Below are 16,539 nucleotides of genomic sequence, written 5' to 3'. Positions count from 1 at the left end.
ACTGCCCTTTCATCAAAGGATGGACTCTATATCCATGTTAGGTCAGTATACCTTCAGAATCTATACTCTGGAAATGCCAAGGTTCCGCTATAATCAATCTCTCTCTCACTCTCATTCACACTCACACTAAGAGACAGACAGACAGACAGACACACACACACACACACACACACAATGCACAGATTTTTTTTTAAAGTAAAGAAATAAAAATCCTCCAGTAGACATGCCAGGAAAGAATGTGGTTGTTTCTTGGCATGTTAATATTTTTATCTTGGCAAATTAAATTACTCCTGAATTATAGGTAGGATTTATGCTCTAACAAAGTCTTTAACCTTAACAATTAAACATACTTCATTTTGGCATAATCTACACTTCAAATTTACATACACTTCATGCATGTGTAAGTGGGAAGACTAATAGCTTATATAGTAATTCTCTGTTTTTAAAACAAAGCCATAATAAACATATTTCATGAAGCCTGCATTACCCTGATAGTAAAATCAGACAAGGACACCACACACAAAATAAAAATTACAGGCCAATATCACTGATGAACTTAGATGCAAAAATCCTTCACAAAATATGAGAGAGCCAAATTCAACAATACATTAAAGGATCATACACCATGATCAAGTGGGATTTATTCCAGGGATGCAAGGATGGTTCAATACCTGCAAATTAATCAAAATATACATCACATTAATGCAACATAGGGGAGAAAATCGTATGATCACCTCAACAGACTCAGATAAAATTCATATAAAAACAGATCTGATAAAATTCAACATCCATTTATAATAAAAATTATCAACAAAGTGGGTATAGAGGGAACGTACCTCAACATCACAAAGGTCATATATGACAAATCCATAGCTAATATCTTATCAACAGTGAAAAGCTGTCAGGAACAGGACAGAGATGCCCACTATTGCCACTTTTATTTAAACATACTAGCAGAAGTCCTAGCACCAGCAATTAGGCAAGAAAAAGAAATGAAAGGAATCCAAATCAAAAAGGAAGAAGTAAAACTGTCATTATTTTCAGATGACATGATACTATCTATAGAAAACTCTAAAGATTCCACCAAAAAAAATTGCAAGAATAAATGAATTCAGCAGTCATCGGATACAAAATTAATATGTATAATATATTTCATTTCTCTACACTAACAACAAACTATTATAAAGAGAAATTAGGAAAACGATCCCATCTACAATTGCCTAAGAGTAAGTGTAACCAAGGAAAGTGAAAGAAAAATACGAGTAAGATCATAGACTTGATTTGGGGAGTAAAGCAGACCTGAGTTCCAAACCCAGCCTTGTTAAGATCATCTGTCATAGATAATTACTCTTTATGTCTCCACTTCTTCATCTTTAAAATGGGAATGATAACAATGGCTATCACAGATTAGATGTTATATATGTCAATTAGTTTGGATAATGCCAATAAAACACATGACAGAGGCCAGTAGAAAGTAATGTTCAGTAAACATTAGTGGTAGTTATTTATAATTACCGTCTCCAAAATCAAACTGTAAAACAAAGGCTTACTGATCTCACATGGTGGTTAGGAACTGTGAAGGAGCTAACATTTCACTCTACTTACTTGCAAGCTAACAACTTAAATTTGTTATAATTTCATGAATGCTGGGAGAAGACTCAAGACATCTAGGTCAAGGACAAAGTACTTTATTACTCATAGCAAGAGCAGCAACCAGACTGTCAACATTTTCTTGCACTGGATCCCAACTCCCTTTTCCCACAGGGTGATACAGAGTGGAACAGGTGACACCTGCACATGCAGGGGACTGCTTTACAGGAATGGAACCCTGAGCTTAGGGAATATGAATCTTTTATAATGGACAGTAAGTATATCTACCCTTTGCTTTGGAGGATCAAAGCATCTTTATCTTCCAGGCTGTAAGCAAACTTGCCCTTTGGCCTGGAAGGAGACATTATCTAGGCTGGTCTCAATTCAATATCCTTGAAAAGACAGTCTGGAATAATCAGTGTCTCTGTTCATAAGATGTGCAGAAATAGAAAAGACATAGAGAAGTGTCTCCCAACAATATCACCCTTACTTTGATCATCTTTGCCCCTGAACGAAGTTTCTCATAAGTATGCCACTCCAACAACCACTCTGAATAACAGAGGCTAGGACTAACTCCATTTCATTTGTCTCATAGAATATTTAATTAAAGCAACAATCAACAGCCAGCAGGATGAGGCCAACCTTCAGAGTTTATTTCATCCATGTCCTCAGGATTCCACATTCAAATAAGATGAAGAAATCCTATAAGCCATCAGTGTCTACCTCAGAAAAGAAAGTCTGATAGCTTTCTCCCTAAATTTCTATATTAGCCTTAATACTTAGCCCAACGCACTAATCCAGGAACAACAGAATGAATTAACAACTATACAGACTCTCTGTTGGCCCACAAGAAAGAGGTTTAGGGCAATTTTATCATCCATAAAAACTCTAGTCAATGAGTTGAGGCTGACTTGAAGGCTTTCCAGGGCCATGGTGAGTCACTGATCATTTTAGCTAAAAAGTCAGGAATGAATTTTGAACTATCTATTATAGTTGAATGACTCCCCTCATAGAGATAACTGTCCAAAGGGTATACATAAATAATAAACCAGTAATCACTCTGGGAAACCTCCCCAAGAAACCAAAGATAGCTTCATTTTGGAGAGATCTCCACAGTCATCTGAAGGCTATCAGATCTACTCGTGGTATTTACTTAAACACTCAAAAGGCACAAGAGTCCGTATTTTTAAGAGGAAGGCAAATTAGTGCCTGGTTTCCACATAAGAAATACAGTCCTGAAGACAGATACAGAGCACCTAGAAAGAGCGGGTTGTTTACAATTGTTGGGTCCTTCCAAGTGGGACCTACATCAGTCTGGGAGGTGCTGTCAACTTCTGTCCTAACATGGCCTCCCAGGCAAGTAGCAGCCTTAGGGTTCCCAGTTCAGTTTTAGTAATTGTACCTAGTCCTTGTTTTTGAAAGGAATGAATGAGGGCAGTCAATCCAAACTGTCCCATTTGTCCAGGCCATCAATAATCTGCCCCACAGAATGCGAGTGAAGCCTATGGAACTGGGGTGGGATAGGCATCAGGAGGTGCTGACAGGTGTTTTGTATGGAAGGCAAAGGAGCTGGTGGCCAACTCCTGGTATTTCCAACAGATCTTTCAGTAAGGTTAAGAGAAATGACAATCAAATGGCTATCACAACCCTCTAACGGGGTTTAGCAGACCCAACAGTCAACTGAATTTATTGTGCCTAAAACACTTTGGAAAAACTGTACCAGGGTGTTTTCCTTCATAAGGAAGGCTTCAAGTTTGAAGACAAAGAACACTAATGTCTTTCCCTTCCCCAAATTTTCTAGGGCCTAAGGTGTTCCCTCCCCAGGTGTCAAGATTGTTGCTTTCCCTCCACTGCCACAAAACCCTATGCCCCGTTCCAATAGCTATAATTTCACCTTTTCCCAATCATCTCATACTTACCTTCAGGCCTTTCATCTGGAAATGTTAGGTGCATGAGGGTCAAGGGAATTTTTACACAATGTACAGAAACCCATTTATGGGCCTTACCAATCCACATGAGCTACCATAGGGAGACTCAGCAAGCAGTGTTGTCAACCAAGTGGTCATTATCCTTATGATTTGGGACCATGTTGACCCAACAAGAGGATCCAGGTGACTGAACCAGAATTCAGTTTAAATTCCCTGGGTCACCTTTTGGCAAGCTGCCACATAGCAGGTATTACCAATAGGCTGGCTTTGAGTTGCTGCTAGGAGAAATAAAGAAGCATCACACCCAGAAATGGTCAGAGTGGAATCCTGAATTTTCAAAACAGAGCTATATAACCTCCCACCCCTTCCATCCTGCTCATTACCCAGGAAGTAACTAAGATAAGATGATCCCTTTCAGGACATAGTTGCATTCAGTGACCAAACAGACTTACTAAGCAGGGAACTATTCCAACATTCAACATTCATCCACATACCAGATGCCTGTGAATGGCAGGGGACATGGAAGGTCCTTCAAATAGCTTGACTATCAGCTCACTATTGAGTGGCTTTTGCAATAAAAAGTGCACCACTGTCAGTACAAATAACCAATAGGCACATGAAAAAAATGCTCAATATCACTAATTATCAGAGAAATGCAAATCAAAACTACAATGAGGTACACACCAGTCAGAATGGCCATCATTAAAAAGTCCACAAATGACAAATGCTGGAGAGAATGTGGAGAAAAGGGAAACCTCCTACACTGCTGGTGGGAATGCAGTTTGGTCCAGGCATTGTGGAAAACAGTATGGAGATTCCTCAAGACAAGGAATAGACTTACTATATGACCCAGTAATCCCACTCCTGGGCAAATATCCAGGAGGAACCCTACTTCAAAAAAGACACCAGCACCCCAATGTTCATAGCAACACTATTTACAGTAGCCAAGTCATGGAAACAGCCTAAATGTCCATTGACAGATGACTGGATAAAGAAGCTATGGTATATTTATACAATGGAATACTACTCAGCCATAAAAAATGATTTAAAATAATGCCAACTGCAGCAACATGGATGTCCCTGAAGAATGCCATTCTAAGTGAAGTAAGTCAGAAAGAGAAAGAAAAATACCATATGATATCACTCATATGTGGAATCTAAAAAAAAAGACAAATGAACTTATATATAAAACAGAAACAGACTCACAGACAGAATACAGACTTGTGGTTGCTAGCAGGGAGGTGGGTAGGAAGGGATAAACTGGGAGTTCAAGATTTGCAGATACTGACTGGTATATATAAAATAGACAAGCAAGTTTATACTGCATAGCACAGGGAAATATATTCAATATCTTATAGTAGCTTATGGTGAAAAAGAATATGAAAATGAATATATGTATATTCATGTATGACTGAAGCATTGTGCTATACACCAAAAATTGATACAACATTATAAATGGACTATACCTCAATAAAAAAATAAATAAATAAATAAAATAAAAACTCAGTTAAAAAAAAAAGAAAGAAAGTGCACCACTGTCAGACAGCAAATGGCCCAGAAAGCTGGAAAGCATTAACACAATTAGTGTCAAGGGCCAAAATGGTGTAGCCAGTCAGCTGATCGGACTAAGAACAATACCACCGCAACCAGAAAAAGTGTCAAGAGCGGTGAGATGCCACTGATACCTCAGAGAGGGAGGTCAAAGGTCCCATGTATTCAATCTGTCAAAAGCAGGCAGGGACCACATCTCATGCAATGTGGCTTCTCTCATTATGTGACAAACAGGTCAAGTTTTGGCAGGAGTCACAAATCTGGCATGCAGTGGTATCCTCTGCATCAGAAACATAGACTCCTTTACTTTACACCCACTTTATGATAGTCGATATGCTGTCACATCTGATACAATGATGGATCCTGGCAACAATGATGGCTCTAGACACTGCAAGCTCAATCAGTAGCTTGATTCCAGTGGGCTTCATCAGAGAAAAAGTCCTTACTGTGGGCATTTACATGAGTGATCCAGACAGTTTGATCAGCAGCTATAATTTGTTTCCATAGCACACAGCTTCAAAGAGAGTTGTCTTTAATCTGCCAGTCCATAGTTTCCAAGTGGCAGACCAAATAGTTAGGCCACTGGCAACATGCCACGGGTCAGCAGAAACACAACAAGTTTCATGAAGGAGAGTACAGGCCAGACCTATAAGAATGGCCTTGAGTTCTGTCCACTGAACACAGCAATTATAACCATTATCAGTCTGCATAGCTGGTGCAGAGGCTGAACAGCCACAAAAGACAATCAGACACAATCAGTTTCAGCTTGGCTGAACCACTGGTGAACCAGGCCCAGGTTTAGGGAAACCTCAATAAATTAAGAACCCCATTGAGTCAGTGGCTTTACTTCAGAAAAGTGGAGTAGGAAATACAGCCTCCTCCAAAACAGGGGCTGAGTCATACTATATTCTGCACCTCCATCCTCCCATCTCTCAGACAAACCAGTTAAAGTTCTAACAACTTTGCTTTCTGCCCACAGGGCTTACAAATTTGCCTCCTTTCACACTCAAGTGTAGGTGTACACACATCTATAAATGTTACCTGTAAGGAGGCAGAACCTTCTGTCCAGTCAAGACAAATCTTAGTGCTGGTTGTTACACTGTGAGGAGTATGAACCTGAGTTTGACTGACACACTGGTGAAAAAATTCCCTCTATCAGAGAGGATATTTGAGGGTTGTTGAGAGTTAGCAACAACCAGAGGAATGTTCAAGCAGAACTATCTCTGAACCTACTTACTGGTACCCAATTCTGCAACCACCTCGCTAATTCCTCCTCATTAACAGGCAAGAAAGTAGAGAACCACTTAACAATTTTGTCAACATGTTCGCTACCAATTCCCATGGATTTCCCTCAAATGTTAACCAGCCCATAAGGCCCTTCCCTTCCTCTTCCAGAAAGCCATGAGTCTGTCAATATTCCATCCTTGTCAAAATTGTTAAGAGCAGTGAAAGAGCTTAGATTTTACCCTATTTGCAAACTAACAAGTTAGCCTGCCAGTTTCATGGATGCTGGCTGAAGATCTAGACTTCACGGTTGGAGACAATGAACTTTACAACTCACGGCAATATCTGTAGTCAAAACATTGGAATTTTTCTGTGCAATTCCCCAGTCCCATTTCCCACACGGTGACACAAAGTATTCCAAGTAACACCAGCACACGCAGTGGATTGTGTTACAGAAAAGGAATCTAGTCCTCCAGAACCCAAATCTTTTAAAGTGGATACTAAGCACACCTGCCCTTTGCTTCAGAGGAAGACATTATCTCTAACTTCCAAAGCTGCTCACTATACAGATATTCTTGAAAAGACAGTCAGAAACAAAAGCAGTCAGTGTCTCTGTTCACAAGATATGAACTGTGTGTATCTCTGGATCCCAGGTCAGGGGGTCAAGAATTAGAATTTAGATGTTAAGAACATAGCACAGTATCTGGCACATAAAAAGCAATCAAAAGCTAGATCTAATGTTATTGTTCCTTATCCATTAAACCTAAAATAAGACTGCTCAATTGTGTCTCCATCTCACTTTAACTACATGCCAAAGAACATGACTAAAATTGACTTTAAAAAAACAAGTTCAACCATTACTTTTCCCTTGGGAGAATGAGGGCAGGGAGTTAGAAGCGCACAAGAGACAAAACTTTCCTCTAACACTCTTCTATTATAGCTTAGTCATTAAAGAGTCCAGGGAACCAGGGTGAATTGCAGAGGATAAAAAACAGGTGACTAGAACCTAACTCTAAGGCCATTAAGGTGCACATAACCTGCAAACTTCTCTATTTTTCCTTACCACAACTTGACATCTCATTCTTTCTATCTCAATTATTCCTCTATAACAACAAATAAGTATAAACACGGGTGCAGTTATTCTGTTGAATTTGCCAAACTGCTTCTTGCAATTATCACAACCTTACCTTAAAGTCAATGACTAATGATTTTAAATGGTAAGCAATTTTGATTTGAAATTAGAATTTCTGCCTTAAAAAAAGTTTGAGAGTAAAAACATAATCAAAAAGAGTGGCTGACACATAGCAATTCAGTAACAGCACTCAAATTTTACAAAGTTCATGGCCTCAAGTCCTATATTTTGCCACATTACCTTACTGAGCCCTCTACAAAAGCTAAACCAGAGGGGAAATGTTTTGTACTTCTCTATAAATGAGTCACCTTGAAGTTATAATTCTCAATTCAATAACCTAAATTTTATTCTCTCAATGACAAATTTCCTTATTCAAAATCATATGTCAGCAAATAGTAGATACTTAAAAATACATTAAAATTTACAATTCTACACCATTTATTGTACCATAAGAGCCAATATTCATAGTATTCCTTCAAAGAATATTTACTGAGCACCTCTTAATAGATACTGTAGGAACAGATGGTTAAGACACAGGCAGTTGTTCATTCAAAGAGCTGACAGTAGAGGAAAGAAACATGTTAAGTGATTATTGACAATCTGACGTACGATTCAAAAGAGAAACATGTACAAGACATACAAGAAGAAAAGATTAACCCTAACTGGGCACAGAGTACTGATGTTATAAACAAAAGGTAGGCAATGATGGATTTTGAAAGATAAACAGAAGTTTTCCAAAGGGACCCAAAAAATAAGGGGTCATGAAACAGCACATTTTATTGTGAGCATCAAGTATATACTGAAATACTCAAATTTTCCTAAGTCACAAAAAATGGGACAGTAATTAAGATCACAGAATCAAAGAATCACAGGAATGAATGTAACCTCAAAGGTCACCTAGATCAGTCATTCTCAAGCGTAGTCCTTGGATCCAGCAACATTTAGATAACCTGGGAACCTTGTAGAAACGTGAATTTGCAGGCCCTACCCAAGATCCACTGAATCAGAAACTCTGGGGTGGGCACCTGCAACCTGTGATTTAACAAGCCCTACAAAATTATTCTTTTGTAAGCTAAAGTTTGAGAACCACTGATTTGGGCCAGGAGTTTTCAGCACCACTGAAATTCTGGGGCAGCTACTTCATTGTCATGGGATGTCTAGCACATTAGACTGTTCAGCAGTATTCCTGACCTCTACCCACTAAATGCCAGGAGCACCCCCTACTTGTGATAGCCAAAAATGTCTCTAGACATTGCCTCGTGTTCCCTGGGGAACAGAACTCATCCAAAGTTGAGAACCACTTATCTAGATCAGGGATCAGTAAACTTTCCTGTGAGGGACAGGGTAAATAAATTAGGCTTTGCAGGCCATGCAATCAACTACTCAATTCTGTTATTGAGGGCAAAAGTGGCTGGAGACAATATGTAAATACATATGCTTGACTGTCCTCCAATAATACTTTTATTGACGAAGACAGGTGGTGATTTAGCCCTTAGGATGTAGTCTGCTGACCCCTAAACTAGATAAATTACCTAAATTATAACTGAATTATCCTTAGCCCCAATGCTGTCAAGTGATTGTCCAGATTCTATTTGAACACCTGACCTAGTCCAATCTTCTGTGTTCAAGTAGACATGGCTTTAAGCAGGTCTCTGTCTTATAGAAAACTGAAACTCAGAAAGAATAAATGACTTGCTCAGAGAATCATAGCCAAAACAAAAAACCAAAAAATTAGAGCTCTAGTCTGTCTAAGTGCAATATTCAAAAAACCAAGTAATGCTACCTGTTAAGACATTCAAAGGTTGTAGCACTTTGCAGTTAATAAAACCTAGAAAGAACAGTACTGATTTCATGGTAGGGTGAGGGGGATGGTGGGGGAAGGTAGATAACTTTCTCTCAAAAGCCCAGATAGTAAATATATTAGGCTTGTGGGCCATAAAGTCTTCATCTCAACTACCCACCTCTGTCACTGCAACAGGAGAGCAATCATAGACAGTAAGTAAATGAATGGCTGTAACTGTGTGCCAATAAATCTTTATGTACAAAAACAGGCAACCAGCTTACAGGCTAAAGTTTCCTGACCTCTGATCTACAGAATCCATAACACTTGTCTGGCAAACAGGCATCAGCCCAATCATGCTCAACAAATATGAAGTCTCTCAATGGCTTCTGACCACCTGTGAGCTTAGGAGCATGGCACCGGACTGGAATGAATGGCAGTCGAGGAACAATCAGGCCTTCCCTTCTCCTCCTCCTACTCCCTCCCTCCCTCCCTTCCTTCCTTCCATCATGTCTGCTATATACCAAGCACTGTTAATTTATTTTATATGTAAGTTTTATCATTTGGAGAAATTTCTGAATGGTGAGTCTTGTTTACCTCTAGACCTCTAGGCTGATAAATTAAGCTAAAAAATGAACACTCTTAAGTAAACCTTGATAAAATCTTTGTTTCAAACCAATCCATGACCTTAGACAAGTCATTTCCTTTTTCTGGGTCTCAATTTTCACAAAAGTAAAATTGAGAAGCTAGAAACATATGATCTCTGTAGTCCTCTACAGAGAACATGTACGTTAAAGTTGTCAAAAATGGAAATAACAGCTAAAATTTAATAAATACTTTCTATGTCAGACACCTAATTACCTTCCATGCATTAACTAATTTTTCATATGGGGAAACTGAGACAAAGGTGTGAAATGATTAGTTAAAAATCACAAGATGAGTGAGTGCCAGAGCTGTGATTTAAATCTAAGTGATCTGACATTAAAGTCCATGCTCTCTTAACCACTAACTACTAAACTATAATCTATATGCCAAAATCTTATTTTCCCAATGACCAACAATCCAAACACAAAACAGTATGACTTATCTCTCTAAAAAATAAAGGGGATAGTAAAGAAAGGAAAAGACAGTAACAAGAGTATTTGCCTCCATAGTACTCAATCTCCTACCCTAAACTGCTAGGAAATAAAGATGATGTTCCATGAATGCTTAGTTTGGTTCCTGATCCACAGCATCACAAAGGATACCTATTTGTTTCGATCGATACCATTTCTACTCCCACAGTCTGGTATCCTCTACCATAGAAGATATCTCCTTGTGTCAAAATAAAAAACAAAGAAGAGGGGATTCACAGCTTCATTTAGAAGAAAAAAATGTAATATAATGAAGGGACAGAAACTACCTATAAGTGACTTATCAGTAGTGTCATGGAAGAGTCCATGCTTCAAAGAGGAGTTGACAGGCAAATGAAAACTTAAGTTCCATAACGATAGTCTAATATATGAAAATGCATAAAGCAATTTAGGCAGCAAAGGTATTACTAGATGTAAAGACCAGGAGTGGAAAACAAAGGCACAACTATGTCACCCAGGAAATGTAACTGATTGTAATATCAAAATCAACACCAAATTAGAAAAGAAATAAAGGTATTCAATCTGTGACCACTGAAACTGGGTTCAGAAAGAATACTTTCCAAGAAAGGTATGTAAGTTTTATTTCCGAAAAAGCCTGAAAAGAAAATATTCCTACTAGTGTACTAGTGAGAGGTGTTTTTTCTTCACTGGAGTAGAGCTATGATCAGTAAAAAAATAAATAAATAAGTAAAAAATGTGACACATGTGACACTAGTCTAAATGGCTATATTACCCATTTTGTTCTCAAAGAAAAATTGTAAGTTAAAAAAACATATCTTAGAGGAAAAGGAATTTAGCATAATATTAATTGAAAGGTTAATGGGGTGTGAGGAAAGGTGAAGACTCATTTTTTTGGTTCATCTAGACACAAAGTAAGAGGTAACTCATTACTGAAATTATTTGATAGCAACTGCAATTCCGTTAGGTAACCATTTTCACATCTGTAAGCAAAGTAAATATAGCCTTAAAAGTTTGTTTGATCAAATAATTTTTTTCTATACCTCAACCTTAAAAAAAAAAAAGTTAAAGAATTATACAATTACAAAAAGAGCAAGATTAAGAATTTTCACCTGAATGCATTTTTGTTATAAAAAGACATTAAGGAAGGAAAAAAACCTCTCACAATTCATCAATGTCTGCCTGTTTCTTTTTTCTTTTTCTTTTTCTTTTTCTTTTTTTTTTTGTCTGTTTCTTAAATTCAGGAACTTCCTTTACACCCTCTCCTGGCTTTAGCCAGCCAGAACTGTAGGTGTACTAGTCTATTCATTTTTTTACCAGTAACATTCTATGCTAACACTATTTATATTTAAAGATGATTTTTTGTTAGACTATTCCAAGTTGTAAACTCACTTGTTCAGAGTAGAATTTACAAATAAATTGATTGAACAGTATGCTATCATTCCCTCCGTTCAAAATTTTGGTGGTGTAGCCACTATGGAACATAGTACAGCAGTTCCTCAAAAAATTAAAAATAGAAATATCATACAATCCAGCTACTCTACTTCTATATATCCAAAATAACTGAAAACAGGGACTGAAACAGATATTGGTACAACCATGTTCACAGCAGCATTAATGATTCACAATAGCCAAAACAAGGGGGAAAACTGTCCATCAACAGATGAAAAGGTAAACAAAATGTAGTATATACATGCAATGGAATATTATTCAGTCTTTAAAAAGGAAGCAAATTCTAACACATGCTACAACATGTATAAATGTTAAGGCCATTATGTAATAAATCAGTCACAAAAGAGCACATACTGTATGATTCCACTTATTTGAGGTACCTAGCACATACATATTCACAGAGCCAGGGCTGAGAAGAAGGAAGAATGGGAAATTATTGTTTAATGGGTACAGAGTTACAGTTTTGCAAGATAAAAAGTGTTCTGGAGATGGGTGGTGAAAATGATTGCACAACAATATGAATGCATTTAATGCCACTGAATTGGACACTTAATAATAGTTAAGATGGCAAATTTTATGTTATATGTATTTCACCACAATTACAAATTCTTTTTTAATTGGGAGCTATTTTTATTTACAGGGAAAAATACTTTAGAGAACAATTTGTAATATATTTGCTTTGCAATTAATACACTCACCTACAAAGTCCAAAATTATCCCATTAAGTCTGAGCTGTAATCTTCCATCCACTACTTGTCCCATTATAAGAAACCAGGCAGGGTGAGGGGTGGGAAGAGATAGACTGGGATTTCAAAATTGTAGAATAGATAAACAAGATTATACTGTATAGCACAGGGAAATATATACAAGATCTTATGGTAGCTCACAGAGAAAGGAATGTGGCAATGAATATATATACGCTCATGTATAATTGAAAAATTGTGCTCTACACTGGAATTTGACACAACATTGTAAAATGATTATAAATCAATAAAAAATGTTAAAAAAAAAAAAAGCCAGGCAATTTATTTTTAAAATTACAGCTCAAGATTTGGACTGTAGATACTTGGATGATACTGGTTTCTTCTATAACTGGTCAAATCAATTTCCCCACCCAAAAGTGAACACAATAAAATTATGTCCTATTTACATCCTACGATTGTTATCCATGCCTCCGCTGATTTAAAGATAAGTCCCTTCTTTATTGAGTTGAAATAAAGAGAATATAAATGTTTATCAAAAACTTTTCCATGTTTAGACATTTATGAGAACCTATTATCCAGCAATAATCAAACTCTGAAACTTAATTATTTTCAAAATCTAGTTACATTTAAAAATCATGTCTCTTTCTACAAAGGCAACACTGAGCTCTCAAAACTATTATTAATTTTCACAATCATGTGAAACAAATTGATCATAATTTTACTATGTTCACTTTTGGCTGGGGAAATTGATTTTCTGAGTTACAGAAGAAACCAGTGTCACCCAAGAGTCTACATTCCAATTCTTGAGCTTCAGTCTTTAACATAAATTACCTGTTTCTGATAACTGGATAAATGCTAATTTTTCAAAGTTAATCCTATAAAAATTTTATGTAATATTTTAAAAAAAAAGGATACTCCATTTTAAAACCAAGTCTACAAGAGCAAACTGATCTGGAATCATCATTTGTAAGAAGAATAAAAGGTTCCTAAAAACACAAAAGGCTAATGTGCTTGTGCATAGGTTTCTAAATAACTTTTTATTCTACCAGTAATGCTCTCCTGCCAATCTGACAATATGAAATTAACTCTCACCATTTGGTAAACAATTGTTCACTGCAGATGCCATAAGCTTTTTTTCCATTTTGTAAACAATTGTTCACAGCATTGCCACTGGTTTGAAAAAACCTTATTAGAATGTACTCGTGCAATCAAAATAAAATCCCAAATGTTTGTCAGAATATCTTACTTTGCCTCTGAGTATAAGAATCCTACCTTTCCTGTCCTTGGCCAATACAACTAAGCGTAATAATTGTCACAAATAATAAGAGAGCGAGCAGCTACAAGTTATTAAATAGAGGAAGCTAAAAGTTTGGTAAATCAAAACAAAGTTAAAGATACCTTAAATGAAGTAAACTATACTTTTTGTTGTTGTCTAAAGCCATTCCTACCAGAACATAACAATTTTATAAAAGGATAAAATTACTTATAGAAGTATGGGGTCCTTTTCACACAATCACATTCCACATTAGATAAAAGATCGAATTGGAGAATGAAAAAAAAAGTGAAAGAATTAAACAGGGAGAAAACTTTCAGGCCAATTCTAACCCTGCAAAGCACCAAAATCTTGTGGTCAACTTTCATTTTCAGAACCCTTCTTTCTGTCCGAGTTTGGAAGTTACAGTATAATCAAGTGCAGATATATGCATTTCCTAATGTATCAGATATCACTTGAATAATCAAAAAAGCAAACTCTGGAAATAGCCATCAGAATATTAACTTGTAAAAGTAAGTAATTTTAAAACTCAGAGAAAGAGAAAGAAGAAAAGCTCAACAAAATGTCAGTAAGGAAAAATACTGCCTACTACGCTAGTATTAGACCACATGCAATGATAACAGGAGGGAAATGTCCGCCTATACATAACTGTAATTTCTAAGTTAATGTCAAAATGAATGGTTAAAAATATCTCACTACAATATTTTTTTAACCAAACATCAAAAGGCAAAGGTGGTGTTTACATGGTAACAGTTCTAACTTCAATTCTTTCATGAAGCATACAGCTCTACTTCCAAAGGGCCTCCCTAAAATACTTATATGCCAGTGTCACTACAGTTGGGTTCAGTAAGGTAATAACCTTTGCTCATCCTTTAAATTATTGTTGGAGAAACGACACCAACCAAACAATTCAAGACTGTAGAGGAAGGGAATCCACAAATATGAATTTATAATGTATTAAGCTTGTGAATTTACTGCAAAGGTATTTCGGTAGGTACAAACTATTTGCCTCCTCTTCATCTCCCTACCCAACCTCCCAAAAATTCCAATAAAGGCATCAAAGTCTCAAATGTTTATCCCCCTCCCCCGAAAACCACTACAATGCCCCGCTACCCTCACCACCTCCTCATCATTCTTTTTCACTCTCCCCTGAATTCACCACACCCACACTCCCTACAGCACACTCTCCTATAAACAACCTAAAACCCCTCATCCAAAGCACCTCATTCTTAAAAGCCCCACACTTAAACCCCCAAATTCTATACATTCCCCATAAAATATAGGAAACACTACAGAGTCCACACACAAAATAACCCAATGTAACACCCCCTCACCCTACAAATCCCATTCAAGCCGTACATAACACATTCTACACACACCGCCTAACATAGCATATGAATTACACATTCCCTTAAGTTCACAACACACACACGCCAAGCCACGTACCGGATAAAAACCCAAACTACACACCACTGCAGTGCTCAAACAAACGCTAGGAAGAGGCCACCCTTTTGGCATCAGGAACCCACGAGGCTGTAGGTGGGAGGGTAACAAGGCCCGATACTTCACCTGAAAATCCGCCAGGATCATCTCCCGGTCCATGTTGGACGCCATGGCGGCCGCCGAGTTCCGCGACTCCGGGAGCGAAGCGCGCACCTGGGAGGAAGACTGCGCCTCCTGCGGCCGTCGCCGCCGCCGCCGCCGCCGCCGGGCGCCGAGGGGCTGGCGGGCAAGCCGGCGGGCGGGCCGGCGGGCCGGCAGGCGGGGCAGCGCGGGAGGCTAGGCGTTCATGCACTCGGTAACCTTCAGGCGCCTGGGCCGCCCGCCTGCGCCCCGCGGAGCTCACGCCGCAGCCGCCCCGACACGGAGGTTGGTAGGGATATGGGTCCGGTCTTACTGTCGCCGGCCAGGATGAGGGCAGGTTGCGACACCCACGCACCTGGCTCCTTTCAGCGGCGGCGAGACCGGCGGAGGGCGGGGAAACCGAACGAAAGAGCAGGCGGGCAAACGCCACGGCCGCCTCCGCCTCCGCCTCCTCCGCTTCCTCCCTGGCCGCCGCCTCCGCCCCTGGTTGGCCAGCGCCGCGGCTGTCGCACATTTTGCCTGTCATCGAGGTCGCAAAGCGCCGCTTTGCGGCTGCCACGTGACTGCCCTCCTGTCAAGCGCTGAGCGCTCGACTACCGGACTGAGATTCGCGCGCCGCCGGCGGGGACGCCAACCTGTAACTGCGGGAGCTTGAAGTCCCGCAACAGGTTATTCTGGTTTGAATTAAGCAAAGACTACGGAGTACTGCCTACCCCTGACTGGGGCGGAGATCAGATTCTGCGCCTTACGTGGTTACATAGTCGCACACATACACATCAAGCCTCACAAGCCAACTCAGCACCGTGTCGCAACCTAACAAACAGCATTTAATAAATGCACATTTTCTCTAACAAAGTGTCACCAAAATACTTGAGGGCTTTGACGCTCAACCTGTCAAAACCCACTTACACACTAACACTCGATCCCAAGCCCCATGACGCTTGCATCCTCAGACTCTGAGTAACAAGGAACAACCCCACTCCCACGGTAGACATGGGCAGACATGGAAGCTGAAAACGGGGAGACTATCGATCCCGAGAAAAAGATGAGCTTTTTAAAATTAGTTATGAGAAATAAAAAAACCTTTCTATTTGTGTGGCATATTTATTTTTTAGATCTGAGACAAAAACCTTCCAAATGGGAGAAAACTTGAGTCCAGCTTTGATTATAGTTAATCTATTTAAATACTTAGTCCTAAATGAAGAGATTACATTAAAATACTCAACAAAT

At 38.7% G+C, this 16,539-nt stretch overlaps 1 protein-coding gene across 2 annotated transcripts in view; it reads right to left on the bottom strand.

Annotated features, from left to right (window-relative positions):
- The window catches only part of FAF1 (Fas associated factor 1), a 376,824-nt gene that overhangs the window by 355,913 nt on the left and 4,372 nt on the right, over positions 1-16,539 (bottom strand). Inside the window, exon 1 of one of the 2 annotated variants that reach the window (XM_010984732.3) lies at positions 15,295-15,771. The exons of the other annotated variant lie outside the window; for it this stretch is intronic. Within the exon in view, the coding sequence (XP_010983034.1) occupies positions 15,295-15,339 (45 nt within the window). The 5' untranslated portion in view covers positions 15,340-15,771. Of the gene's footprint in view, positions 1-15,294; positions 15,772-16,539 lie in introns of those variants that run through there. 2 annotated transcript variants of the gene reach the window in all.

This window comes from Camelus dromedarius, chromosome 14 (genome assembly GCF_036321535.1).
Source record: "Camelus dromedarius isolate mCamDro1 chromosome 14, mCamDro1.pat, whole genome shotgun sequence".
Classification (NCBI taxonomy): domain Eukaryota; kingdom Metazoa; phylum Chordata; class Mammalia; order Artiodactyla; family Camelidae; genus Camelus; species Camelus dromedarius.
The sequence above is the reverse complement of the archived record's forward strand: the minus strand, read 5'-3'. Positions and strand labels throughout refer to the sequence as shown.